This window comes from Balearica regulorum, chromosome 21, assembly GCF_011004875.1.
Source record: "Balearica regulorum gibbericeps isolate bBalReg1 chromosome 21, bBalReg1.pri, whole genome shotgun sequence".
Lineage (NCBI taxonomy): Eukaryota > Metazoa > Chordata > Aves > Gruiformes > Gruidae > Balearica > Balearica regulorum.
This window is the reverse complement of record NC_046204.1, coordinates 3,738,713-3,766,539: the sequence shown is the minus strand read 5'-3', so window position 1 is coordinate 3,766,539 and position 27,827 is coordinate 3,738,713. Positions and strand designations below refer to the sequence as shown.

The 27,827-nt window shown below is 58.0% G+C and overlaps 1 protein-coding gene across 6 annotated transcripts in view; it reads left to right on the top strand.

Moving 5' to 3' along the window:
* The window catches only part of AGRN (agrin), a 122,618-nt gene that overhangs the window by 51,285 nt on the left and 43,506 nt on the right, over positions 1-27,827 (top strand). For 4 of the 6 annotated variants that reach the window (XM_075773023.1, XM_075773021.1, XM_075773020.1 and 1 more), the window contains one exon: positions 9,738-9,785. The exons of 1 other annotated variant lie outside the window; for it this stretch is intronic. In XM_075773023.1, coding sequence (XP_075629138.1) covers positions 9,738-9,785 — 48 coding nt within the window. Of the gene's footprint in view, positions 1-7,631; positions 7,909-9,737; positions 9,786-27,827 lie in introns of those variants that run through there. One more of the 6 variants, XM_075773025.1, reaches the window with a different exon arrangement.

The following is a 27,827-nucleotide window of genomic DNA, read 5'->3' as shown; positions in this document are numbered from 1 at the left end:
TGCAGGTCCCTCCCTGCAGGGAGCAAGGAGTTGGGGCCGGGAATGCGGGTGCCAGCGGGAGCCCAGCAGTTTGTGTGGGCAGTCACACGGGGCAGTGGTTTACCTTTGTAAAGGCAGAGGATGGCAGGGCTGGGCAAAGAGGGCTTGGGCTCCTTTGCCGGAACAGCGGGGAGCTGTGTGGCTTGGTGCGGAGATGCATCGCTTCCCTCCCCTGCGTTGCTTTGGCTTTGCTGTGTCAGCTTTTGGGCAGCAATCCTGTACTTTTAGATCTGGACACCGTGTTCAGTGTGCAAACCTTGGTTTATTTTTTCTTTTTAAGGGGAGGGGGGGAGGCAGAGACATCATTAAACCCATTCACCGTTGCATATGGGTGGCTAGGTGGAAGAAGCGTGGGCTTTGTGTGGTGCGTATGGAGAACATCTGTTAACGGAGGGGCTGTCTTTGCTGTTGCAATGCAGCGTGTGCGCAGGCTGTGGCGTGCAGACCACCGGCTCGGAGAAGGGCTTGTGGTGCTGGGAGAGGGTAACCTGTATTCCCCAGGGTGCACACGTGTGGCCCGCTCCAACGCTCCGTGCTTGGGCATCCCTAAGCACATCTGGAAGACAGCTGCGTGGTCCAGTGTTGCATGGTAGGAGGGGGCTGTTTCAGGGTAAAATCATTAAGTGGGGAAACCCCCCTCTTCAGAGGAGGCAGTCAGGCACCCTGTTGTCCAGCAGTGCCTGGCACAGCTGTTTATTAGGAATGGTGTGAATTAACACCCCTTTCCACTCCCAGCACGCATGCCAACCTGGCCGTGAGGCTGGCCACCGTAGCCCCCATCTCCCGCACCCACTCCCCCCCCCCCCCGTCTCCCATTGATAGCGTTTAAAAGCTCTTTATTTCCAAGCGCTGCTCAGCAGGAGTCAAGCTGGGTCCTGCCAAGTGTTAAATGAAATAATTAAAATCCCCACTTTCTCCCCCTCCTGCTCCTTTCTCTGTAATGCTGGTAATTAGCCTGTAAAACTGCAGGAGGGGATGGGGAAGGGAGAATGTGCAAACGCCTTCTGCAGGCTCCCTCCTCCTCCTCTCCCCCCCTCCCTGGAGGAAGCGCAAAATGGCTCTCTAGGCATTGGGTGCTGTCAGATAAATCCCAATTAGCTCCCTGCCAAACAGGATTAGCAAGAAGGGAGCCAGGTGGGGAATCAGCCTGGCAACAGCAGGAGCTGGGGGCTTCTGCAAGGTCTGTAGCTCAGTGAGGAGGGAGAGATTGACAGCTGTCAGTCAGATCCCAATGTAGCACTGATTTTCAGTGTCGCAGGCTGGTATCTGGCATCTGGTAGGCAGAAATGGGGAGGTGAAGGAAATGAAACTGGTGTCTCCTGCTGGTGTTATCTCTTCCCAAGCAACTGGTGGCTCGAGGGTGCGGGATCCCGCAAGATGCCCGCGGAGATGCAAGGCAGCGCGCACGGGTCGTGCCGCTCCCAGCGCCGATGTGTCCAGTCCTGCCCAGGCCCTGAGATGGAGTATGTGTCTCCTGCCAGCTCCGTGCTTTGGAAGCGAGAGGATAAAACTACCGTCCTGCCACGCTCAGCACAGCCATCTGCACCCAGCCCAGCCCCTTCTGCCTGTCTGCTGCATTTTGGCAGCAGCTGTGACATCCTTGCTGTGAAAGCCCAGAAATAAACCCATTAACGGCACCAGGCTTTGAACTGGCTGGTGACCACACAGAGGTCTTAATGCATTGAACGCTTTCATTTAGAAAACTGGGCAGGAGGGAATATGGATGAACTCAAAGATAACGTTTTCTTGCCCGTAGTAACGGAATAGCAGCTGTGTCTGAGGGTGCTAAAGTGGCCCGCTGTCCCCCATCCCTCCCTCTTCTTTCCTGGCAGACACGAATTTCTACCTCTTGCACCCTGCTGGGGCTGGCCCTCCCCCGAACACCTGCAGCCTTAGCCAGGCTGTTTCCAGTCCCGAGGAGGAAGAAAGGGAGAGATGCCGTCAGAGCAGGCGCGTGGCGTTACTCAGAAGCGAGGATGATGAGAGGTGGATGGAGTGCTACGGAGCCTTGGCGAGTCCCCTCTGCCTGGGGCTGGCCAGGCTGGGCTGTCCCAGTGTGGACTGAGCCAGATGTAGAGGTACCAGGGGGTCCCAGCTGTCCCCGTATCTTGGATGCGTTTGGCTCGTGCACAGCCACCTCTTTCCACTCCAGACTGGCCTGGAGCTGGTGGTGTGTGCTCAGTGCTGCTGGGCTTGCTGGCCGGCTCTTCCGAGCAGCTCACTTCTGAGCTAACGGAGCAAAAGGAGGCTTTTCTGTGCTCTTTTGCCTTGTCAAGTCTTGCTGTATTTTCCTGCGTGGTTCTCCGTGTGCTGGTCTCAGAAGTGTAAAGGGAAGGGCTGAGCGTGGTGGGCACAGTCAGCAGAGGGAGCAGGTGGGAGACTGGCTGTCCCTGCGTGCTGTAGCTGGTGCGAAAGGATGCGAGCGTTTGTGAAACGCCGTAGCTGTTACAGGGGTGTCTGCATGCAGCCAGCTCTGGGGAGGGGGCGATAATGGACAAAAACAATCACCCACATGGATGCACCAGGCAAGTGTGGTGTCTCCCCAGTGCAAATGCCTCTTCTGATTATAAAGCCTCATCTGAAAGACTCGCAAGGGGCAAAGGTGCAAGTGTTTTGTCTTTCCCAAGAGGATGATGAGCCGACCTGCTCATGCTGCCTCCTCTAGGACACAAAGGCTGTTCAGATCTGAGGCAGTGCTGCCCCTAAAGGTGGCCCCCAAATGGCTGGAGGGGACAGAGTCCTTGCAGACCTGGGAAGAAAGGGAGAACTGTGCGGTGGCTGATTTGCATGTGTAAACATGCACACAGGAAGATGCAAATATCCTTGCCTTCCCTTTGGGGATTTTTTTTCTTTTTCTTTCTTTATTCGAAGCCAAGCCTTTGGCCTTAGCCCCCATGTGCTGGGATTGCCACGGGAGCATGGCTCTGAAGCCCTTCCTGGGGCCCGCGGGGTTGGAGCAGGCCAGGAGGGGAGAGGAGTGCTGCTGGGCCAGCGTCAGCGTGGCAGTGCCCCGGTGAGGGCATCAGGCAGCAGTTTGGGACCTGTGTCCCAGGGCAGAGCAGAAGGATGCAGGATGCAGGCCAAGCTGGTCACACGATGACCAAGCGAAGGAGAGGGCCAGGCACTCTGCTCACTTTTTGGGAAGGTCTTGGCTTCTTGTGTGATGCTCCAGAAATTCCCAGGGGATGGCGGTAGCTGGGGAGGGTGCTGGAAATGGGGCAGCAGTGGCAGAGACTTGAGCTTACCCTGTGAGGGAGAAATACTGCATTGGAGGGGTGGGGGGCTCTGTCCAATTGCCAGGGCACTGTGACTTGCTCAGCTAGCCTTCGTCCCTGGTGAAGGGAGGGGTGGTGTGCCATGTCCCAGCAGGCAGCCTCGTGGCCTCTGGTGCTGGCTGAGGAGCCCTTTTCCACCTGGCTCATCAGCACTCTCCCTGTCAGAGGGCTCCCGAGATGGGTTCCTAGCAGGGAATGGCTTGGCAGAGTGTTTCCCGCTGAGCCCTCGTAGCACTTGGGCTCTCATGGGCTCTTTACAGCCGCTGTGTGTGTCGGGAGGAGAATGGCTCCTGGAGTGCACGCTGATCCGCGTTACTGCTTGGATGCGAGGCCATCAGGCACCTTGCTCGTGCGGGCTCTGCTCCTGGCAGGGTGGTTAGGATGCAGCCTGTGCCTCGCAGCAAGTTGGGATCATGTTCTGCATGTCCCCAGGGAGGGAGTGGTGCAGGTTTAAAGAGGAGCGATGTCTGGGATATGACTTGGATTTCTTTCCTCCCTTCTCCGTTTTACTTCTTCCCTGTACTGCTCTTGGCAAGTTGCACCTGCGCTGCTGGGATGCCTGGGGTGGATGCTCCCAGCCCACGTCCCCAGCAGAGAGGAGCAGCACGGCTTTGTGGTGCGGCTGTAGGGCAGCTTGTGCCAATCCCACAAGGAGACCGTGCAACCTGCTGACTTGGCAGTGCCTGAGATGCCCTGCTAAAGGACCACCCAGTCTCCTCTGCATCTCCCCACTGGAGGGGAGAGTGGGTGGATTCAGCTTTAGTGTTTGTGTCCCTCGGGCAATTCACCTGGAGCCCAAGGCGAGGGAGGGGAAGGGGAGGGATGGGCAGCACCACAAGAGCAGGCTGGGGCTGGGAGGAGTACGTGCCGCCAGTGATGGTTATTCTCCCGTCTTGAGTTGTTGTTGCCTTTTGGAGGAGTGGGTGGTGGGAATGCTGCTGTCCAGCCAGCTGAGCACCACCTCGGGGGACGAGAGGGCTGCGCAGCCCCCGCAGGCAGCGTCGCTGGCAGAGCAGCTGTAGCTGCCTCGCGTGGAGCCAGGGCACCGGGCCATCCTGGTAGGAGAAGAGAGCTCTGCAGAGCTGTGGAGCGGTGCTGGGGCCCGGGCCGGCGTGGTGGCTGCTGGCAGTGGCTGGGAGGAAGCTGTGCTTCCCTTCCTGGCTGCAGCAGCTGCCGGATCGGTGCTGAGCAGGGGCAGATGGGAGGAACGTAAAGCAGCTTCTCTGCAATGAGCTTCCTAGGTTGACCACAGTGGGGTTACCCGCTGCCACATCTCCACAGTGCTCATCTTGCCCTACAAGCATGAGAAGGGTGTTTGAGGACTCCTTCCTTGCCTTGTGGTGATTCAGCAGGGTACAGACAGCCCCTCCGCGGTGTCTGGGGGACAGGGGAAGCTGCAAGAGTCCTCCTGTCCCACGGCTTGGATGATAAACCAGCCTCTGAAAACTGCAGAGCTGTCAGCCCATATTTGTGTTCAGGTGGCTCTGGAACCAAAGGGTCTTCCTCTTGCAGGGCTTTGTTTGTAGTTTCCAGAGCTGCTTTCTTCCTCCATGGTGAGGAAGAGCTCAGCCTGTTTGCTGAGGACCATAGTGCCTCAGAAATGAGTGGGCAGGTCACAGGGCTCTAGATACATGGTACCATGGGCAGGGAAACAGCTTGCTGGGAGATGTGTCTTTTGCCAGGGACCGTCTCACCACAGACGGGGCTTCAGCCTGGAGAGGTGCTGGGGACAGCAGGTATGGCGTGGAGGCCCTGGGAGCCTGAGCTTGTCTTGTGGGCACCAGCCTTTGGGAGTGCTCAGGCTGTAGCAGTACTGCCCTGCCCTGCTGTTCTTGCCCCGTTGCTGGACCTTCACTCAAGAAATCTGGCTTTTGGCCTTGACCTCCCTTTGGCTTTCAGCCCAGCTCTGCTCTTGGCAGCTTTCCTGTCCTTGCTGGCAGCATCCTGCCCAAGGAAAGTGGTGACCAGAGGCTTCTGGCTTCCTGAGGGCAGGTGTACCCAGGTAGGCAAGGAAGGGAGCAGCACAGCTCGATGCTGCACGTGTCCCAGCACCTCTTTTCCCCACCTCTCTGCTCTCCTGCCAGCTGGCAGTGCCAGCATGCACCCAGAGCACACAGCGGGTTCCAGCTGGGTCCCTGCGGCTGCAGCGTGGTCCTGCTCCCCGGGTGTTTGTGGCGGGGCTGCCCCCAGTCCGTCAGGGCATGCTGGGGGGTGCAGTGTGCCCCCCTCCCTCTAGAATAAATGTCCTAGAAATAGTAACTAGGGGCTGCTCCTGCTCCTTGCATGGCTCTGCTGCCGCTGCTCTCCCGGGGGGTCTCACCCCCCTCCAGGAGCCCCTCGCGGGGGCGATGCTGGGGAAGGCGTGAGGGCTTCCTCCGCCTCTTAGCAACTCGAGTGGGCGAAGTGGTGGAGAGAGAGGGGCTTCACCCCCCGGGCTCGGGCCGCCCCCCCCGCCCGCAGGCAGGTACTGGTGGCCGCACAGCGCAGGGGGGGGCCGGAGCCACTGTGCCGTCCCGGTGCCACCCCCCGCCCGTCCCGGTGCCCCCCCCCCCCCCCCCCCCCCCCCGCCCTGCCTGCACCCAGGGCCCGGGGAGCCGGGGCAGCGCGACCCCGCCGCCTCCCGCTCTTTGTCTGCGCCGCGCCCGCTCCGCCGCCAGCCGGCCGCGCTCGCCTGCGCCTCCCCTTTGTTGGCTGCCGGAGGGGGCGGGGGGTGTGTGTGTGTGGGGGGGGGGGGTCTGTGTGGGCGGTGTGGGGGGGTGGGGGGGGTGGGCGGTGTGTGTGTGTGGGGGGGTGTGGACGGTGTGTGTGTGTGGGGTGTGGGCGGTGTGTGTGTGTGGGGGGGTGGGCGGTGTGTGTGTGGGGGGGGGGTGTGTGCTCGCTTCCCCCCCGCTTGCCGGGGGTCGACCCGCGGCGCCCGGAGCCGAGGGGGCGGGCGTGGAGCCCCGCTGCCGGCAGAAGGGGGGGGGGGACACCACAGACACACTCGCACACAGACACACTCGCACACAGACACACACGCACGCCGCCCCCCGCGGGGCAGAGGAGCGGGCGGGGAAACTTCAGGGCGTGGGGCGGGCGCTCACGCGGTTGCCGGGGCTTCTCTCCTTGGTGCTCTGTTCTCTGATGCTGCGTGGCCCTTTGGCCGCGCGTGGGGCGAACCTCGGGCGCTGGAATTAGGTCTCGGAGCTCCCACCAGCCCACCCACCCACCCACCCGGGGCAGCCGCCACCGCTCCCATCGCTGTCGCCCGCGTCCGTGCCGCCTCTCCATGCCGGGCTCCGTGGGGAGCTGGAACCTCTCCGGGAAGGACTGGCATGTCACAGCGGCGTGAGGAGGGGAGCTGGCCTGTCCCAGCCGCCGCCGTGGCGGTGACGGTGCCCGTGCTGGGCAGCCTTGCTCTGCGCTGGCGAGGTCTGGGGGGCGGCAGCCCGCCGAGGGGGAGAAGCCGGGCTGCGACCCCTTCTTGCTCACCGGAGGGCAGGGACGGTGCCGGAGAGCTGGCGGTCGGTTCACCTGAGGAGGAGCGGCAGCGGGGAAGCGCTGTGCACCGGCTGCCCTGGAGGAAACCGGAGCTGAGCGGGGATGGATGTGCAGCAGCTGTGAAAGGAGCCACGGCGTGGAAGGGGAAGCGCCTGCCCTCGCCCGGGGTGTGGGCTAACTGAGCGGCACCCTTGGGCTGCTCCCTGGCTGCAGGGACCTGCCCCGGAGGGTCAGAAGCCGGCGAGCGTGGGAGCGCCTGCCCCAGAGCAGCCACGGCCGGGGGAGACGCGTGGATAGCAGAGGAGGTTCGGGATCCCTGGAGGAAGGCTGGTGCGGAGCCCGAGCGGAGAGCTGAGAGGCAGCCGCACCGCTGGGGCGGTGAGACCTCCCCTCCCATCCCTGCCAAGAGGATACGGATGTTGCTGAGGCTGCGAGCCTGAGGGGAGAGGTCCCGTGCCAGCACCCCTCGCACCTTCTCTGTCCCAGCCCTGCTCTCGGGAGCCGTTGCATGTTGCTGCTGGTGCTGTTCCCACGCTGGTAGCGGCTTCTTCCCGCTTGGCCGCAGAACTGGAGCTCTCAGCACTTTTGCCTGGGGTTGTTTAGCTTGCTTTCTGCGGGCAGGTGTGGATTGACATCTCCTGGGCTGGAAGAGGGATTGCTGAGCACAGGACTGTGGGTGTTCCTCTGGAGCGGGCTCGGACCTGACCTCTAGGCTGTGCCTCTGAGATGGCAGATGTGGGGACAAGCTCTTGCTCCTGAAGGTGCCTCTGGCCCCCGCTGCCCTCCTGCGAGCAGAGGATGGGAACCTCTAGGAAAACTTAGGTCTTGCAACAGCCGAAGACGACCGGGGAGGGGGGGAGAGGGATCTATGTGAGCCTTGTGGCTACTCTGCCTTGGATGGGTCGGCAGCGGGTTGAGCTTTGGCCCGCAGCGTGACGGCCGAGCATGACGGCTTGTCAGTACCCCATGGCGCCGGGGGCCTTGGAGCGGGACCGGATGTACCAGCACAAGGTCTCCTTGGTGGTGCGGTATTTCATGATCCCCTGCAACATCTGCCTCATCCTCCTGGCCACCTCGACGCTGGGATTTGCTGTGCTGCTCTTCCTCAACAACTGTAGGTGTCCCCCGGGCGCGTGGGAGGAGGAGGGGAGGGAGAGGCAGGGGGCTCTGACACGGGGGCAGCCCTCCCAACGCTGCCAGCCGCCGGCTGGGCTTCGCTCTGCTCCCGGGTGCTCATTGCTCAGCTGCGGCTGTCTGGGGGGCAGCCGGGGAGGCGACAGCCCGCTCTGCAGCTCTGCCCCGCTTTTCCCTGAGATGATGTTGGCCCAGAACTGCAGAGCGGAGCTGCGAAGGTGGGCGTGCATGGGCCAGCCCCAGCTCCCCGCTGTGCATGGTACACCCATGTTCTCAGTTGTGCCAGCAGCCTCTGTGTCCCGCATCCCGTTCCCCCCTCCCTGAAACACTGTGTCTCCTGACTTGCTGCTTGAAGTCTCTGTGTAGGCGATGCTCCTGGGGGGATGCGGTCAGTCCGTTTGCGAGGCAGGGATCTCGGCAGGACTGTGTGGAAGGTGAGGGGCAAAAGATGGGCTCCTGTGAGTCCTGCCCTGGCCAGGGGCTCCTGCTGCTCCCTTGTTACAGGCAAAGCGCTGAACCCTTGGGGCACTGTCACTGCATGCGATGGGTGGGAGACACGTCTCCTAAGCTGCTCCAGGATCCCTGCTCTCTATGTGCTCTCTTGCTCTGAAGAATCAGCAGAGGGTTGTGGCAAGACGGAGGAGTTTTCCCTGAGGTTAGGCAGTTGATCTGATGCCTGATGCGGCTGAGTAGATCGCACACTTGGGTGTGGGTGCATCCACGTATTGCCAGCTGCTCTAGGCACTGTGCTCTGTTGCCTCGTTCTTGCACAGGTGCTCACCCCCCCAACGCCTGGCTTTCTCTAGGCGCAGCCTGTGGAGGAGAGCTCCGTCATGCAGCAGAATCTTTGACCTCCTTGATGTTAGAAAGCGCTAAACGCTCACTGTGAGAAAAACCTTTAGAGGGCAGGCAAATCCTCCAGCCTAGCTTTGGGATGCGCTGCTTCCCCTGGTGCGTATGTGGTTAGAAAAAAGCTGCGTAAAACTGTAAAGCACACGAATGCGTTTAAAAAGCACTGGTGGGAGCAGGGCCCAGGCGATGGTAGGGAAAGAGCCTGGCCTGTAAGGAGTGGTGTGCCCTCTGCCACAGCCTGGCCTTGCTGCCCTGGGCACATCACTTAACAGAGAGCAGAGCCCAGTTTGACACTGGCTTTAGGGTGTTTCCCACTCAGGACGGCAGGGTCTGTGGAGCCAACTCCCCGAGTGGAACTCTTCTCACCTCCCTACCTAATCAGGGGTTACCCAAATGGAGAGGGCTGGCTGGTGGCGGGGCTGTGCCACCTTGCTCTGGGGCCTGTGGTCATGTCCACGGGAGCTTTCACCTTCTGCTGCCCCAGGCTGCCCCTTTCTCCCACCTTCGTCGTCTTGCCTCGGAGGCCGCCGCATTCCCCACTCCTGTCCCGCTCCACTCAAATGACTTGGTGAGCGAGTGCCCGGGTAGATGCGTGTGTGAGCGGCGACAGGCAGCGCAATTTGCATCGCGGCCCTGATGAAATGGCACTCGAACGGGCTGAGGCAAGCCCCAGCCTGCCACGCAGAAGAGATCTGCTGCCAGATCCCAAGCCAGAGATGCTCCATCGATACCAGTGGGAGAGCTGGGGCTCCTGGTGCCTGTTCCTCCCTTCTTGCTGCAGGACCTCCCGGGTGTTCCCTGGGAGTTGGTGCCTGCTTCTGCAGGGCGTGTGTACTAAAGGAATGAAATACTGACCTAAAAGCTGCTGGGCAGCTGTGGACAGAGGTCTGGGGGGAAGGAGGAGAGAGCGTGCAAAAAGGAACTGCTGACAGCCCTGTGTTTTTTGTTTCTTTGCAGACAAGCCCAATAGTTATTTTACTCAGACGCCGCCGACGCCGCGAGATGGTAAGTACACTATCGCTTGCTGGAGCACGGTTCTTGTGCTCAGGATGCACTTGAGAGCAAACGGCTTGAGCCTCTCATGCTTCCCGCAGCTGACGGCGGAGCAGCACCTCCTGACCCAGTGATCTATTTTGCAGCTGACTGGCTGCTCTCTGTGCCCGGAGCAGTACTGCATCATGCCCGTGCCCTGGGGATGCGGGAGCCTGGTGCTCTGGGGTGAGGAGGGAGGGCAGAACGACCGCACCTCGCTGCTCCCTGGGAGGCACGGCAGCCCTTTCTCTGCAGAGGGTTTCCCGGACGGCTGCGGTGGAGGTGGGAAAGGGCTGGAAAGGGAGATGGGATCTTTGGTGTGCTCCAGCGGTTTGCAGAGCTTTACTGGTTCACCTGCTGGGGCCGTGGAAGAGAGGGGACTGGAGAAAGGGACCTTATTCTTCAAAACAGCAGTGTTGAATCCAGTGGCTGTTCTGTGTTTGTCCCCCAAGTGTCTTCCTGGATTTTGGCAAAGGGGAGGGTGTGCAGAAAGGCTTGCTGCAAGCAAGCACAGAGGGGGCGAAAAAAAAAGGCAAATGGCGTGTGTGCCTATGGTATGTGGCAGAGTCGCAGGTGAGGGAGGGACCATGAGAAGGTGACGGGCTGTTAGCATGATGAAATAGCCAGAAACAGTGTTCTGCCTCTCTTGGTCCCTCCATGTTTTTGGTGTAACATCAGAGCAACCCAGGGGAGGCCAGTGAGGGAGGTGACTAGTTTCAGCTTGTGGGGCCCGGAGCTTGAGGCTGCGTCTCGCCATGGCCAGGGCAGCAGACGTCCTCCCTGCCACCCCACACCCCGCCCTGAGAGCGGGCATAGGCAGAGAGGGTGCCTTTCCAGGGGAGTGATGTGGACACGGTGTCTCCGTGGGACTCTCCGCTGCCTTAGCAGGTCTTGGTCTTGCTGGGAAAGGGCTGGAGCGGGTTGTGCTGGCTCATGGTAGCAGGAGGTTAAATGGGCACAGAGCAGGTAGGAATCTCTCCAGTGCAAGGACGTGGGACGTGGGCTGAGCAGCTCAGGGAGAGGTGGTTTTGGGGCTAGCAGAGGTTGCTGAGATGCTGGTGACTGTTCATTAAATTACTGCTGCTGCTGTGCAGCCAAAGTTGAATCATCCCAGCCCATCCAGTCCTTGGATCAGTCAGCTACTAACACTGTATAAATGCTACCAAAAAATCTGTTGGGCTTGTGCTCCAGCTGGCAAAAGGTTTCAGCTTTATCAGCATCGAGAGCAAAATGGAAGCTGATGTTCAGCTGGACATCAGGTATCGCCACTGCCCTGGCCAGAAAGGGTGTGGGCATGGACATTCTGGGGGACTGTAACGCAGCCCTCCTTCCTTTCCTGTCCTTGCTTGGGTCCTACAGGTTTCTGCTTCTGGGCTCTCCTAACAATTCCCTCCCCACCTTCAAATTTTCACCTTGCCAGTCATGAGGCAGTATGATGCTTTCTCTGTCCTCTTCCTTGGTCCTCCCCTGACAGAGCAGGTGGGACAGCACCTGGGTTTCCTATGGACTTGCATTTTCCCTGGACCTGTGGCGCTCACCTATGGATTGCCTCTCACCTATGGATTCCCTGGTGTCTGATGAGCAGTGTACTCACCACCACCTCACACCTTTTCTCTGGGCTTACTAAAGCCTTCTGGTTTCACAGACCTGTAGGAACTTGGGTTTTTGAGGCCACGCTGTTACCAATCAATGGCTTTAGAAGCAGTTGGATGCAGGCAGGCAAGCACATGCTCAGATGTCATCATAGGAGCTTTGTTTTCTCTGAAAATCAGGCTTAAAATTCCCTGCTTTCTGCTGGCAGGCTGTTCAGTCACCTTCCCCATCCTCCCTAGTTTCACGTGCACAGATAAGAACCCAGCAGAAAACAGCAGCCAATTAATAACACGTTTGTTTCTTTCTTTCTTTGCTTCTCTGATGGGGGTGGGGAAGGAGGCGGGGGAGAAACGGATGCTAGATAAAATGTGATTAATCTATAATTGGACCAGAGAAGACATCTAAAGCAAAAATAAAAACGAACGTAGGTGTAACTCCTAGCTTAGGGCTCCAAAATATTAGCAGCCCAGCCCATCCAGATGACATACTCCAAAAGATCTCTGGTCCCCACAGGAGATGGAAAACTACCACCCTTGGCAGGTTGCCAAATGAGGTGCCTCGTTTTGCAAGTTTAATATGGTGCAAATGCCTCGTGTCATCTTCAGGAAGCGTTTCTGGGCAGAGGGGAGCACGGGGCATGGGGAAGAGGTCCCCCCTAGGGTGAAGGGGCTGGTCCCTGCTGCTTCTGCTGTGCCGGAGGGACCGGCGGTGTTCATCGCCTGGGCTGGCTCGGAGATGTGGCTCTGGGCCTGCGTGTAGTCCGCTGACTTGGACACGGCCAGGCTTGTAAACTGCTGGGATTTGGCCGAGGTTTGCTGGGTGACGGCCGTGGCTCTCCTGTCCTGGGCTCGCTCTCAGGGTGGCTTTGGTGGGACAAGGTGTTGTGCTAGTGAGAGCCGTGCCCGGCTGTCCAACCGACAGGTCTGGTTGGGGAGGGCTGGTTGGGGAGCCGCCGAACCCTTCTCCCTTCCCCTAACCAGCCGCAGCTGAGAGGGACAGGCAGGGGAGGGTCTCTGCCTCGCTGCACCGTGTTCCTTTCCCCAGGTTGTACCCGGTGCCGTGACAAAGGCGGCGGGCGAGGATTCGGTGGGTCTCGGCAGGCGGTGTACGCTCTGGGCAGGGGCTGTGTCCCAGCACGGGAGTGTGACGGTGTCGAGCACAGCGGGGCCCCTCGATTGCTTCTTTTCCAGCTGGGCTCCTTGAGATTGTTGCCTCTTTATCTTCTGGGCCAGATCCTCATCTTCTGCAAGTCTGCACAGCTGTGGTGAGCAGTGGGCTGCCACCAGTTGGCAGCTGGTGCCGTGAGCCGACAGATCTCTGCCCACCGGTACCAGCCGAGGATCTGCAGCTTGGTATTTCTATCTGGAAACCCTGCCACCGAAAGGTTTGCTGTGGTCCTTTCCCATTCCAAACGGTGGTGCAAAGCTAATAAGAAATCATTGTCTGCCCTGGCAATGTCATACCTGACTTTTTGCCTGAAGGAATTGGCTTCCTGCACCTCGGGCATCTTTTCTGCAAAGACCTGTCCTGCGTACACAAACGGTGCTGCAGCCACCACCGCTCCGGCAATGCTGGAGGTGAAAGACTTTGCCGGTCAGTGGGGAGGGGTCTCTAATTAGCACTCGTGTGCTGTTTGTCTCTTCCATTTCTTCCAATACCAATTCCTACCCTAGAAAACTCTTCAGCCACGCATTGATTTATAGAGTGGTCTCTGCTTCATTTCGAAACAAGGCCATTAATGCTGTTAACTTGCTGCTTTCTCCCAAATCTCCCGCGCCGCTGGCATTCCCGCAGCTGGGTGGGGGATTGTTAAGCTCTGTAGAGTCTTAAGACCTGGCTGACTTAAATGCAGCGCTCCGTGAAGGCTGCTGCCTTTTCCCCAGCTGAGGGACTGGCCCGTGGCATCCAAGCTGTCTAATTCTTCTCTTTTCTCGTCAGTGGTAAGCCGGAGCCGAGGGGTGTCTGCGCAGGGAGCTGGAGAGGGGGTGGATGTTGGCTCAGCTACGGCCCCCCGGGGCAGGGGTGCTATGGGGGGGGGGGTTGGCAGGTGCGGTGCAGGGGGCAGGCAGGGTGGGCTGAGCCTTTCTGCATCCCCTGGGGTGAAAGCAATGGTGGGGGAGGATTTGAAGGGTACCTCCTCCCCTCTCCTTGTTCTTGCAGCATCTGTGATGAGAGGTTTGGTTTCTGTTTGTTTGCAGCATCCCTTGGTGGAGTCGCGTGCGGGAGGCAAGATTGGTTGTGGTGTTTGCTCTGCGAAGGGCAGGGAGAACAATAAGCCCTCTTGGAGCCCTGGAGCCGGGCTGGTGAGAGCTGGGCTGCCTGCTGAGTTAGATCACAAAAGGAGGCGGCACTGGGCTCTCGGGGTCAGCTCCCTGTCACCTCTCTTTTCCTGCCACCCTCTTTCCCCACGGCGCTCTGTAGCGGAAAGCCCTCTCGGCTGGGGTACTTGTTGGCCAGGTCCGCGTGGAGCGCGGCGGCACAGCCGACAGCAGACAGCTCCGGAGCCGAGAGCAGCAAGTGGGACACAAAGCTGCCCTGCTCACGTGGAAGCCCGGGGAGGAGAGCAGGGCTCTGCCTCGCTGGTGGCAGTTTTGGCTCGGACGGTGCCTGTGCGCACACTCTGCTCCCGTTCCTGGACAAACCTCTTCCCGTTCCCCGGTGCGAGCAGAGGCGAGGGGCTGAGCGCGGAGCAATGCGGGGTAAGGCAGTGGGGGCCTCCCCCCGTGCTGCTCTCCCAGCCCTGCTAGGGAGAAGGAACTCCTCCTGGTGCGGTGCACGCTCGGGCAGCCTGCTTGGCCCCTCTTGCTGTCACCAGCTCTTTGATCTGGCAGGTCTGGGTTTCTTGGTGGCCCCAGGAGCTTTTTGGATCAAGCGCAGGAGAGCATCCTGATCTGAGCTACATCTTGCTTCAGCCTTCTTGAGCAAGCATCCTTCGTGGATGGGGAGAGTCATGGTAGCTCACCAGGGTGGGGGGAGCCAGCCCTTTTGCTGGCATCTGTGCACCTTTGCAGATGTGTTAATGGCTCCAACCAGCTGTGGGTCCTGTCTCTCTGCTGGGTTTGGAAACATCTGAGAGAGCTGGACACCCATTTCCTTTTGGCGAGCGTGGATAGAGCGATGCTGGCCCAACCCGTTGCACCAGGCTAAGGGAGCAGCGCTAAATGCTTATTTATGAATGCATAAAAGCAGCAGTGATGCATGACTTGAGGACATCTGAGAAATTAAATATGAGAAAAATGCTTTCTTGTGCCTGGCAGCCCCATAAATACGGGGTTTGCAGAAATGGTCCAGGCATGGGGTTAGGCAGAGAAAGTGCTGGTGGAGGTGGCTTTTCAGGTCTGCGTAGGAAATTGGTTAGCAAATTAGTCCTACAATGCTCTCAGTCCTGGGCGTTGTCTTTCACCTGGCTGCCCTCTCTGCAGCACTCTGTTGTGGCTTTGCCTCGTCGGGTCCTGCCTTTCCTCTCCAGAGAGCGTCCCCGCTGCCACGAATTGAGAGACAGCCACCCGCAGCGCTGGGAGGACTGGTTCCAGTGCGGGTGGCTGTCGCTGCCTTCGTTGGGTGCGAACGGTGCCACAAGTCAGAGAGCATCTGATCTGTGCCGGGGGGTGTCTAGGAAATACTCCCCACCTGTAGGTGACTCGATGAGTTTGGGCAGAGCGAGGGTTACCTTGGCTGTGCTGAGCAGTGAGAGCTGGAGGGTAGTGGAGGTCCTGGTCTTGCTGCTCCTGTTTGATACTTCGTCAGGAAAAGGTGCTCCTTTCTTTGATTTGATTGGTTTTTAATTAACATACCATAATTCTGATGAACAGCTTCTTCTGGCTGGTGACCTATTGGTGCTGAGGTAGTGAGGTGGAAATAATCACCTTGGGCTCAGAAGTCCTGTAAGGTGCTGACCTCCCCTTGCCTGCCCTGCCTGGTCACGTGCGCTGCCCACAGCCCACCTCCAGCCCTGAAGTTAAACCTCGCCGTGCGTTGGACGGGAGAAGGCTGGGCCTGGCCCGCACCTCGGCGATGCGTGTGCTGTCCCTACCTTCCTCCTGCTGCCAAAGTCACGCTGAGCCCTTCCTTCTCCAGTCCCTGTCGGAGAGAATAGTGGGAGGCAGCCGTGGGCTTTTGGCTCCTCAAAGGAGCCAGGTGACTCTCCGGACAGCTCTGCGCCTGCTCGGGGGGACAGGGCAGGGGACACTTGACCGCCCTGGGAAGACAGCCATGAAAATATAACTTAAAATAAAACACAAGCTCATCAATTTTGTTCCCTTTGTGCGTGGTGGTACTGGAACACCCTGCTGGCTTTGGCTGCTAATCCCAGCCTATTTCTTTTTTGACACAAGCCAATGTAAGGCTTGGATGCTGCAAAATGAATTCACGCAGCTTCGTGGCAGGGCTGATCTCAGTTAGTAGAACGGGAAGGTGTTGCAGACCCATCTTTTTTTGTCTGCCCACAGATGCATTTCGCAGCCCTTTGTCTTTTCTGGCCACCCCACGCTCTTTTCCTTTCTCACCCGTGCTTCTCCCGGCCCCAGCCCTCTCCCACGTGTGCGGTTTGAAATGTCGGGAGCTGACTTGCAGCAGCGGGGAAAGCGATCCACTCCACTGGTAATCCATCTCGCTGTGGTGTCCACCCGTGTCAGCTCCGCACCTGACAAACGCTGACGGACAGCGGGGCTGACATGAATCCTTGCCGGTGCTCCTTGCAGCCCGGGCGTGTGTGGGGAAGGGGTGCTCCGTGGAGGCACGTGTGCCCCAGGGCCGTGTTTTTCAGTGGAGATGCTCTCCTGCTTGAGTGTGCTATCGGTATTCCCGACACAAGGAACGACTCCTTTGCCGAGGCCGTGCGGAGAAGCGTGCTGGGGAGCGGGGAGCGGTTTGCACCCCCTGCCCCAACGCCTCGCGAGGTGCTGCTGGCTGCTGTTTCTGCGCCTCTGGCTGGGTCAGCCGGCGGGCGGCTGGGCTGCGGCTGGCGTTGCTGAGCGAGGAGGGACTCAGAGCATCGGAGCGTGGCGGGAAGTCTTGTCACACATCACGGAACAGAAAAAAATCACTCTCTCTGCGCAAGGTGAAATTTTTGTAGCAGGCTTCTCAGCAGCTGCTCACTTTTAATTACATAGTGCCTACTCCTTCTCTAAGATTTCATTGCAGCACAGACTGAAACGCTGACATCCTGCACTGCCGGCACGGTGCTTGCACCCACCGCCTCGGGGGTGGGGGTGACCCGGGGTGCTCTTCTGTTTGCCCCAGGATCCTGGGCAATTCGTGCCTCCAGGGTGAAGCTGGCTGTCCCCTAGCTGGCCAGGGGGTCCTGTGGTTATGGCTTTGGCTTCCTCTTCGTTTTTTTTCTTGCTCATATTTGCACCCTATGGCAGTGAGGCAACAGGTCGGGAGCCCGGACTGGGGTCTGCTTGTGGAGCTTCATCCTCGTGCCCTCATCCCGCAGCCCAGCCTGACTTTCTTGCCCGCTGCCACAGTGGGAGCGACGGCTTCTCTGCCCGGGGTCTGCACCCTGAGCACCGCAGCACAGTGTGCTTCAGCCGAACCAGCTCAGACTGCTTCAGGGTTGCTCTGGAGAGAGGAGAGATGCTAAACATAGCTCTTCAAAAGCTGAGCGGTAGATAAGGTAGCAGCAGTTATTAGACACCACTTTTGATCTCTTGAGAGCATTTTCTTCTCCATTTACAGTGAGGTTTGAGCTTTCTCTTGGGGATCAATTTATGCACTTTCATGTTACGTGGCTTAAGTGATGGAGGAGGAGTAGGTGGGAGAACTGCGAAGGTATTCCTGATTTTCCCTGTATCAGGTCCTTGCTAAGGGTGCAGGTCACCAAGCTTGCCTCACTCTCCTCACATCTCTGCCTCGTGTCTCCCAAGACTATCCTTCTGGCGTTGTGACAAAGGAACAGCATTTGTTTTGCTTTGTCTTCTCTTCGTCTTGGCCGTGTCACGCTGAAGTCGGTGTGTGATACCTTTCAGAGAGAGCTAGTGCATCACGACCAGCTCCCAAGTGAGCCCACTGCAAATACTACCTGGCCCTGTGCTGTGGCAGAGACTTTCTTGCCAAGCGAACGTTGTTTTTGTAGGAACGTGCCCTGAGGTCATGGTGACACAAGGAATCTTGCTGTTTTGGTGGCGGGAAGGTGTTTGCCGGGAACAGGAGCGGCTGTAGTTGTGCGGCTGTGCGTGCTCCAGCTGTGCCGGCGGTGCTCGGCCGAGGCAGGCGTCCCGAACACCTTCTGCCAGAGCAGGGATCCGGCTCCTTCGGCGGGGCTGGGGCTGCGTGGGAGTCTGTCCGTCCTGCATTAACACGTGCTCTGCCTTCCAGGGTCACCAAGGCTGAACGCCTCCTCTCCTGGTCGGGGCACTTGGCGTGGAGCTGCTGCCAAAGCCGGTGGGCTGGGCAGCCCAGAGCGGGCTCGTGTCCGGCAGGAGATGGTGCAGCCGAGGAGAGGCCAGGCTTAGCGCAGACCCCTGTGGCTTAGGGATGTGCAATCGCTACGTTTAATACTTTGTATGAAGTGCAGAGGCAGAGCAAAGGACGGCAGGAGGTGCGAAGCTGGCTGAGACCCCCAGGGTTTGAGCAAGCTCCTTGCAAAGAGCATGAGTAGACCTCGCGTAGTGCCCGGCAGCCTGGGGCCGGCGTGCTGGCTTTGTGGACCGTGCAGCTGAGTGCCGGCTTTGGACCTGCTGCGGCTGGGGAGGAGCCATCTTTCCCTCCAGGCGTCCAGAGCCTGCCGCAGCCCTCCTTCCCTTGCTGAGCTCTGTAATCTCCCTGATTTGTAAACACTCGGTTTTGCAGAGCGTGGCCTCCGCAGGCGGGTGGGAGCAGGTTAAAACAATCCAAGTATTTTTTTCTTGCCTTTGCCTCCCTCCCTCGCGTGGGCTATGTACAGACTCCCATCCCATGTGGGCACGCTCTGAGCTGAGCTTTGGGGATTTTGCTGCGGCGCGGCTCCTCAGGGCAGGTTCCTGCTCTTGGCTGCTTGCTCTGTGGTGAGGCAAGGGGGCTCTGCGTGTGCTGGGGTGCGCTGGCAGGGCAGCGGGAGCGTGCTGCTGAGGCTGGCTTCTCGCTCGCATCCCTTGTGGAGCGCGTTTCCAACCGGCTCCGCTCTCTGATGGAGGCTGATGAATTCTTCCAGTGATGAGGACCCGTGACAGTCTGCTCAGAGCTGCTCTCGCAGGGGACTTGTGACAGATTAATGAGAGAGTCTTTTAAGATGATGTTTGATTTGCAAGAGTGACTTTGATGTTTTAGACCCAAGAACACGATGCTTTCAACTCCTCCCTGCTCCACCCTGCCCTGCCCACCCCTGGCACCACCTTCGCCTTGTTCACTACCATCCCTCTGCCTCCAGCGCATGATTTCACTTTCAAGACCTAAAACCTGATCAACTTTTTTCCTTTTTTGCCCATTCCTCCCGACGCCCAGTTACAGAGCGTGTGGTCAGCTCTCCTCCCGCTCCTCCTTTGTCTGCCTGGGGCTGCAGTGCTGACTGCTCTGCTCCTGCTCGCAGGTTGGATTTCAGTTGTGGTGGCTTTTAGAAGTGAAGGGTGGTTTTTTTCAGGCAGCTGGGCTCTAAAAGATTGTGGCTGCTGATGACCATGGTTCTCGACTTCCCCTCGCTGTCTCCTCGTGTGACGCAGAGGCACAGAGTGTGTTTGGGGGTGCTGAACTACGGCAGTGTGGTCTCAGGAGGAGATGCCTGGTTTCCTGGAGATCTGTCATGTGTAGAGCTGTGCAAGTAAGGTCCTTGGAGAGCCGAGAGCATCGCAGAGGCTCCCAGACTGGATGGTGGATGCCTGCCATTCTCTCAGCTTCTTAAGGACCTCCCATCCTTAGAAAGCGTCAGCTTGAAAACTTCAATTGTTTTGGGGACTTGCTCTGGAGAGATTCTTGTGGCCTTGGGGACCGCAGATTTGCAGCTGCAGTGTAGCTCAGCTCCGTGGCTAAACCACCGAGATAAAGACGTGTGCAATCCGGATGAGCGAGGAGGGGTGTTGCCTGCCCCGTCCCCTTTGGTACCTGCAGGGCTGCGTGCAGGGGTGCTGGCACTGCCTTTAGCCAAGGTTTGCCCCTGGCTCAGTGAGGCTAACCGCAGCTTTCCAGATCCACCTCGGTGGCGTTGCACAAAGTCACTGTCCCATGTTGTAGGCAGGGACAGGGCACGAAGTGGGTGAAAATGGGCAAAACTGGGGCCCGAGGACTTGGGTTAGCATGTCCCTAACGCTGCTGTGGCTGTGCCAGGGGTAGGGGCTCTAAGCAGAAGTGCCCAGGTTAAGCAATGTGGTGTTAACGACACGCCATCTGACGGCGCCGGTCTCGGCGTGGCGCAGGAGATGCCCGGCGGCGTTTGGCCAGGGCTGTGGGGTGGACACCCCGACTCCGCCGCGTGTGGCTCTCCCAGCCCCGCCGTGGGGGCTTTGAGCAGGGCAGGCGGCTGCTTCTCCCTCGGTGGGCAAGGCCTGGCTGATGCAATTAATATTGATGGCGGGGAGGGTGGGCCGCGGAAGAGGAGTAAATGTGCACAGGCGAGAGTCTAGCCAAACCGGTCTCCATGGCAACGGGCACCTCGCACTCATGCAGAATTAATGCCGGCCTTCGCTGTCCTGACACGCGCATGGCTCCGTCCCCGGGCCTCGCGTTTCCCTCTGCCCTTTTGGCACGGGGAAGCCCCCCAAAACAGCTCTGCCCTGCTCCTTGCCGGCTCCCCCCGCTTGTACCACGGTGGTGTGCCCTCACGTACTGCATGGCGGCAGGGCAGGCCCGCTTGGGTGGGCGCGGTGGGGCCTTGCCCCTTCTCCAGAAGGCGAGCTCGACCTCGGCGCCGGGGTTTATCGTGCATGTGCCCTCGCCCTTTGCTGCTGCCTCGCTGGTGCCTCTGGTCCCGGCTGAGGTGCTGGCGGTGGGCGCCAGGCCGCTCCTCTCCAAGACGGATATTTAACTGTGACTGCGCTGACGCAGGATTTGGGACGGGACAAGCGACTAGTGTGACCCACTGGTGATCTCCCCATCCTTCAGTGGGGACCGGCGGTGGGTGGGACGCAGAGGCGCGCGTCAGCTCAGTGCCTGTCAGCGTGCATCAGGGATTGAAAAGCTTTTTCCTTCTGCTGCCCAGCCTAGCCAGCCTGGGGCTGCTCTCCACTTTGTATTCCCCAGTCCAGCCTGGTTTAGATGCTTTAGCAAGGGAGCACCCACCGCTTTCCAGAGAGGAAAAGTTTTTAATCCAGTAGCATCAGATTGAAGGCAGCCACCTTGCACATTCGGCATGGGCATCCTCATTTTTTAATTTCAGGCTCTTCCTATAAACAAGACTAGCTGGTGCCAGCAGATCAGCTACCAGCAGGTCCTCAGAGGTGCAGGCTGAGTTAACCTTCCCGGGTGTGCTGCTGGGAAGTGTTTGTCTTTCTCAGTCTCTTGCCTACGGCCCTTGCTGCAGCGATCCGTGGCTGCGTCTGTTCGGAGCACAGCGGTGTGTGTTATTAGCCTTTCCTCTCTCCTACCCCTTTCCTGTCACTGGAGACACTTTAAGCCATGAAAGCAGGTACATCCCACCCTCCTATCTCCCACCCACGAGCTGCAATCACGTTTCCGGCTGTGCTTTTCTGATTGTTTATCTCGGCCCGTTCGGAGAAGGCACGGACTCCCCTGGGATCTGGAGCGGGTCCAGGCTGGCAAACGCGCGGGCAGGCTTGGCCGGGGAGGGGGAGCTGCCAGGAATCACCTGCACGTTTTCCCAGCATCCCCCTCCTCTGTGGGTGTTCAGAACCTTCCTCCTCCTCCTCCTCCTCCTCCTCCCTTGGCAGAATTCCCACTGAGAGGAAGGCTTCTGGGGGGAGGAACCGTGCCCACCAGAGCCCCTCTCGATGTCCCGGCTGCACGGCCGGGTGCTGACGGGGAATGCGGGGCAGGCAGGCATGTGCTGCAGAGGGCCTGGCAGGGTGCAATAAGCAATCAGCAAGCTGCTCCAGTAGCTTTTTTTTTTTTTTCTTTTCTGTACAGTGGAAAAGAGCGATTTTGACATTACATTTATGATTATTGTTATTAAGCTGGAGAAACATTTTAATGTGAATGCTTGGGGCTTATTAGATAGAGCTCTTCACCTCAAGATCTCAAAGCACTTGACAAAGCCAGCTTGTTATTAATCCCTACTACTTATATTGAGCTATTTACCTACTGACACTGGGGGCTTGGTGATTATTATTATCTGCATTTTTTTTGTAACTGGGAGAGCCAAGGTGTAGAACTGGATGGGGAGTTGAAGCTGGAAGCTCTGAAGCTGGAAGCAGAAGCTGCTCTCCACCCTTCCTGCCTGCAGCTGGCTGCTATCTCCCTGCTGCCTGTCCTCACTGCTCCGGTCCAGGAGGCTTGGAAGAAGGCTGGGATGGATTGAGAAGCTGGCCCAAGAGTTCTACCTGGAGCACTTGGTGCAAACTGCAGCGTGGCCAGAACTGGCAGCTGGGAGAGAAGTGGAGGGTGCTGGCTCCAGGCTGGGGAGGGCAGCGCGCATCCTGAAGCCTTGGCTGCTGCGGTTTTTAGGATGGAGAGGACTGCAACCCCGTGCATGTGTGGGGAGAGAGGGAGTTGCCGAGGCACAGAGCGAGTCCTTTGCGTACACGTGTTGCTGTGGGCTCTCACTCAGCAGAATAGTTTTGCCAGCTCCAGCCCAGGAGTGCTGCAGGGTGGGCCAGTATACGTGCGTGTGCTGTGCAGCATCTTTGTTTTGCCCAGTCTCTCAAGCTCAGCTCAAGCAGGGCCTTTCCTTCAATGACAGTCTTCTCTCGAGCTGCCTGCAGCCTGACACCAAATCCCACGTCTCTCTGCAGAGCAGAGCTGCGTGCGAGGAGCCTCAGCAGCTCCTAGCCGTTCTTGCGGTGGCTCTGGCCCTTCCTGTCAGCCACAGCAGAGCTGTCCTATTCTCATCTGTCCTTCTAGCTGTTTTGGGCATCTGCAGGCACTGTTGGATGCGAGGAGGTGGAGCTGGTGCCATCTGCCCTGGCAGCTACTCATGGAGTACCAGCCACCTGTGCCCGCACAGCCCGCTCGGGGAAATGCTGAGCTGAACCTTGGCAGGGGCTTCCCTGGTAATGAAGCATCCCGTTCGCTCCCTGGTGCTAATTAGGGGCTGCCTGAGGAAGTGTCACGGATAGGATGGGAGGCTTGGATCTGAACCAGTGTCATTGCACCTGGTGCAATGGGGAGTCGTTCTTTCTGCAGGAGTGGCTTGGTTCTGATGAATGCCAGCAGCTCTGCGCCCAGACCGCAGTAAGAAGCGCTCTGCAACCCTGACTCTCCCTCTTCCCACCCCAGTTTCAGCTGCCAGCGCAGATAGGCTCCCAGAGGCTCCTCTCAGCTTGTCATCACTCTCCTTTCCCCTTTTCCTTCTCTGTGGTTCGTTGATGCAGGCATCCCACCCTGGCCTCGGATCACTGGCAGGCTGGGGAAGGTGTTTCCATAGGTGGCTTCTGTTGCTGGGTTGCTCTGCCTGGCTGGTGCCCCTGCCCCTCTGCCTTTCGGGGGGAGCCGTCCCCTCTCGCCCCAGCGTTTTCTGTGACCACCCCACGCTGCGAGCCCCCGGGCCAGGCGAGGTCTGCCCTGCAGGCTGTCGTGCAGTAAACGGACACCGTAGTGGCACCCGAGGTCACCCCCCCATCTGCTCGTCTCTGGGGGCAGAAGGCAGCTGGCCGGCAGAGCCCAGCCATGGCTCCAGCTGGTGCAGGGTGGGAGCTGCCCGACGTTCTCCCCTTGCTTGTTGGGAGAATGCAGCCGCTGTTCTCCAGGCTGCGGCGCTGCCCTGACCTTCCTCTGCTCTGGGCTGTTGGGAGCAGAGGTCAGAGTGCTTTGGTGTGCCCCTCACCTTCCCCAATTAGCCAGAGAACAAGAAATCCTCGTTAGTGTTCCTTTGTGCTCTTTACCCTCAACCAGGCGGTCGCTGCAGGATGCAAGGTAGAGCCTCAGAGCATAGCATATCTGAGCTGGAGCCGAGGATCTGAACCCAGTCAGGTCTTTCCCCTACCTGTGATCTCTTCTAAACGCCTTTCTTGCTTTTGCAGGCTCAGCCTGGGGCTTCTGAGGGAGAGGAGAGGAGAGGAGAGGAGAGGAGAGGAGAGGAGAGGAGAGGAGAGGAGAGGAGAGGAGAGTGCTCTGTCTGCCCATGGAGTCATGCTGACTCAGTTGTGGTGGGAAGCATGTTACCATGAATTATTTGTAGCACACCTTTGGCTTTTCCTGTCCTCTCCAGCAAGTGCACTTTTTTTATTATTGTTGTTGTTAGTGTTGTTGTTATTGTTATTTATTATCCTGTTTCTGCTCCAGTGCTGCTAAGAGACATGGAGAGGCTTGGCTGGTATTCAGCGTGGTTACAATGAGCCCAAGCCCTCTCTTTTGTTCTGTACAGCTTGCTCAAGTGTTGTATAGATACCTCACTTTAGCTGTTTCTCTCCCTCATCTTCGGCGGCTCAGGAGGTTTGGGAAAGGTCAGCTCCTAGCTCTAGCTTTTTTCTGCTCCAGACAAGTGCTGCTCTCATTGTTTGCCAAATGCCTTGCTGCGCCTCGTCTCTGCAGCGCTAGGATGATTTAACCGGAGCCATCCTTCGCCTTAGATCCGGTCTGCTCTCTGACCTTGCTGCACAGCCTTGCCGTGCGCTTTGTACAGTTTTGAAGCACAGTCCTGAACAAGTGCTGAGAGATCCCACCTCCCCTCTGCGACCGGGGGAACATGCACAATAGGCTGCAGCCTCCAACATGCCGAACGAGGGCTGGCTCTGGTTCACCGCTGCCTTCCAGTGTCCACCCTGCAGACGTGTCCGTCCTGGCTGGCTCAGAAGCCTCCAGCTGCAGTGTTGCTGTAGATAAGGCAGGCTTGGGGCTTGGCTTCAATCAAGCCCTGCCCTGGCACGTCCGTTGGGTGACGTAGAAGGCTCCGGTAGGAAAACGTATGGTTGCTATCCTGGTGATGTTGTACAGATGTCACTAGAGGGGCAGCGGGCAGGCAGAGCCCTGGTCCCTCTGTGCACCCCGGCTCTCCGGTGCTTGTCCCAGCCGGGTGGGCAAGCAGATGGTCTCCTTGCCGTGCTGGCGAGCACCATCTCGACGCTTCTGACTGCTCAGTCTCATCTCAAGCTGGGGAGCGTGAAGGTAGGGCTGGTCCCTCTGTATCCCAGCCTGATGGCCAGCAGAGCAGGGCCCAGCCCCTGGGCACCTGAAGTAGCAGCGGCGCTGGGAATAAAAAGCCCCTTGCCTGTGGGTGCTTCGGATAGCACGGTCTTCACCAGCGCTGTCGGGAATCAAATTTAAGAGGTCCTTGCACTTCTGTACACTTTATCTGCTGCCTGGAGTTTATTTGAGCTGTGGTGTACAGGCATTAGGAGAAGAGCGCTTTGTGCCTCACTTAGAAGCGCTTTGCTGGCTCTGGGCAGAAGGCAGCAGCGTCTGTGGTGGCTCTGCACGGGGAACGGGATGTGAGGGCTTGGTCAGTGCTGAGTACCCTGGAACTGGGCTGATAGTCTCTTTTTTTTTTACTTCTAATTTCGCAACTTTTATTCCTTCCACATCAGTGATGGTTACACTTCTTAAATCTTCCCAGGTAAAATTAGAGATAGAAAGAGATGTTGGGGAAGAAGGAAGCTCCCTCTGAATTTCATCCTTTGCAGAGCTTGTTGGGTTGAGCCATCTTAGCAGGTGTAATAAACCTGTTTCATCTCCTGGGTCTGGCAGGGGAATGTAGGCATTTTGTTTTATTCTTGTCAGTGTTCTGAGTTTGCATCATCCAACTGCATCCCAGCATTGGATGAGTGAGTTTTCAAAATCATCTGCTGCGAACAAATAGGCTTCTTCACCAGCAGCACCAGCGATGATTAGAAGTGAAAGAAACTTAAACAACCAATTTGCTTGTCACAATTTGTTTCTAGTTTGAAGCATTTTTCGTTCTCTCTTTGTCTGCTTCTCGGCCTGATCACTGAGACTCGGTGAAGCTGGGTCCTCGTCTGCAGGCAGGACCGAAGCACGGTGTTTGGGGGTTGCACCCTGCCGTAGCCCCGCTCGCCATCCTGCCCGGGCATCCGCGGGGCAGCCGGTCCGTCCCCTTGAGTCGGGATGAGCCCCGAGGCACCGCGGTGTGCAAGGTTCCCTCCCGGGGATGGAGCTTGTTGGCAGGGAGTGGGAAGGTGTCTGTCAAACGCCGGTGCTGTAAAAGCTCGCTTCTACAATGTTTGGTTGATGCGGAACAGAAGATAAATAAATACCCTTTATGTCATCTCTCTTGCTCACGTATTGGCCTATTATGTCCCTAATGTCTTTATGAAACATGGTTCTGGGACAGGGATAGACTGAAACTTCAACTCTGATAAAATATCAGTTTTCTTTATGTCGCCTGACCCAATTGACTTTATAATACTTTGTGGCCTTTTTCTCATTTACCATTGCTTTTATCACTTCAGATTAGGAGTTTCTTAAATATATGTGGGCGAAACAATTTACACGGAGAATCACTTAAAATGTGGCAAGACCCAGTTTGGCTCCAAATCTGAATTTTAAGAGTTTCTTCGAAGAAGAGTCAAAACCATCAGCAGTGTTTTAGCTTCTGAAGAAGTCCTGTCCAGTGCTGAAAGATTTTCCTGCCGGGTTCGCAGGCTGGCTGCTGCGGAGCCTGGAAAGAGAAATGAAAGGCAGTGGACCGAAGGGAAAATTGTCGTTGTTGCATGAGGCAGGTGGGAAGGAAATCCACCCGAAAATAGCAGCAAGTGTCTTAGGACGGGGTTTGTGAAGTGCTCGGTGCTGCCCTGCATTGGGTCCCACCGAAAACTTGCCCGGTTTGGGTGGGACCACGCCTGGGTTGGCCATTCCCTTTGGAAGCCCTCGCCGTGGATGTGTGAGGCTCCTTTCCCGTACTTGGAGGCAAAAGACGAGAACAGAAGAGCTCAAGGGAGGAGAGAGCTGTCGCTGACACCTACTTTGAAACCTTGGGCACGCTTCCCACCTTGGTTTCCCTATCTGGAAGTGTGCTGCTGAACCAGAGTGTCCTGACGGCGAGTAGGTGCCTTCAGACAGGCACTTCTCGCCCCCTCGCCTTTGAGCACCCACTTGCTTGAACGCCGCTCCAAGCCGGCTCTGCATCCCGGACGCCAGCTCCCTTCCCGTCGGTGGGTCTGATCTCCAGGACAGCCCCATCTCTGCCTCCCTTGCGCCTGGCAGCTCATTGCGCACTACGAGGTTACGCTTCTGCTCCACAGACCTGCGCCTGGGGGCGGGGGGGACGGGATGGATTCCTGCTTGTCCTGCATTTCACATTCCTCACTTGCGCACCTCCGCGGCACCCTCTAATCGCAGAGCTCAACAGGCTCATCTGCATTTAAAAAAAAAAAAAAAGAGAGAGAGAGAAAGAGCAGCAACGAAAGAGCAGGAGAGACTATCCAGAGCGCTTCATAAAAATGATGAATTACTTTTAGATATTGGGCAGGAGAGAAAGAGAGTTCTTTTTTATTTGATGATATTAGTCTCTTAGCGGTGCATTGTTGCTGTGCATATGAGCTCCAAATCTCAAGGCAGTCAAAGGCAAACGCCCGGGAATTGAAGTGTAAATGAGCCGCTGTCGAGCATTTTATTTTGCCTTTTATGATTTCTCTTTCTCTCGTTATGTAGGTCAGTCTCCGTTCCTAACGTCTGCTGGGCGCGTAGGAGAGCGCGGGGCGGTAAGGTGTGCCCGGGGGCGGCAGGAGGTGCGTCCCCGCCGCGCGTGGGTGCCGGGGCAGGGGCTGCGCTTGGCACAGCGGCTGTGCACGCAGGGTGGTGCAGCGGGTGTGCGGTGCACGCCTGCCTGCCTGTACGTACGTATGTGCCCAGCGGTGCGTGTTGTGAGTATAGGGCTGTGCCCGTGGCGGTAACGGCTGGGCAGAAAGCTCTGCTGTCTCTTGCGCTCACTGTCTCACCTGCTGACCACCGAGTCTGGAGATACCTGTCCTCTCCCTTCCTCCCTCCAACCAAAGAATTACGTTTCCTACCGCATTAGCAATTCAGATGCTGAACTGGTCTGCGCTGGCTGCTCTGATTAGTGGATGCGATAAAGAGATTCGCGCATCTCCTTTAGAGAGACAGCAGCCACGTGATTCGGCTGCTTTGCATAAATGGCAAGGAATAAAGCAGTGTGTGCGTGCGGGACGGTCTGTCCCGCGCTGGGACAGGTGAGGATGTTTTCTTCTCCGTTCCTTGACTTTCCTTTCTCTTGCTGGTTAGAGAAAACACATCATTGTGTTGTGGAGGACTCACAAAGGCTTCGGCAGAGGGGCCCTGGGCAGAGCAAGTGTTTTCTGGAGCCCTGGGGATGCTCTTCTGTGCCTGCGGTGGGGTTGGAGGCACCTCCCTGCTAACGAGTAAGGCCCTGACCTCCCTGCCGTGGTGCAGAGCTGGTGACAGACCTTTCTTTCTCTAGTTCAC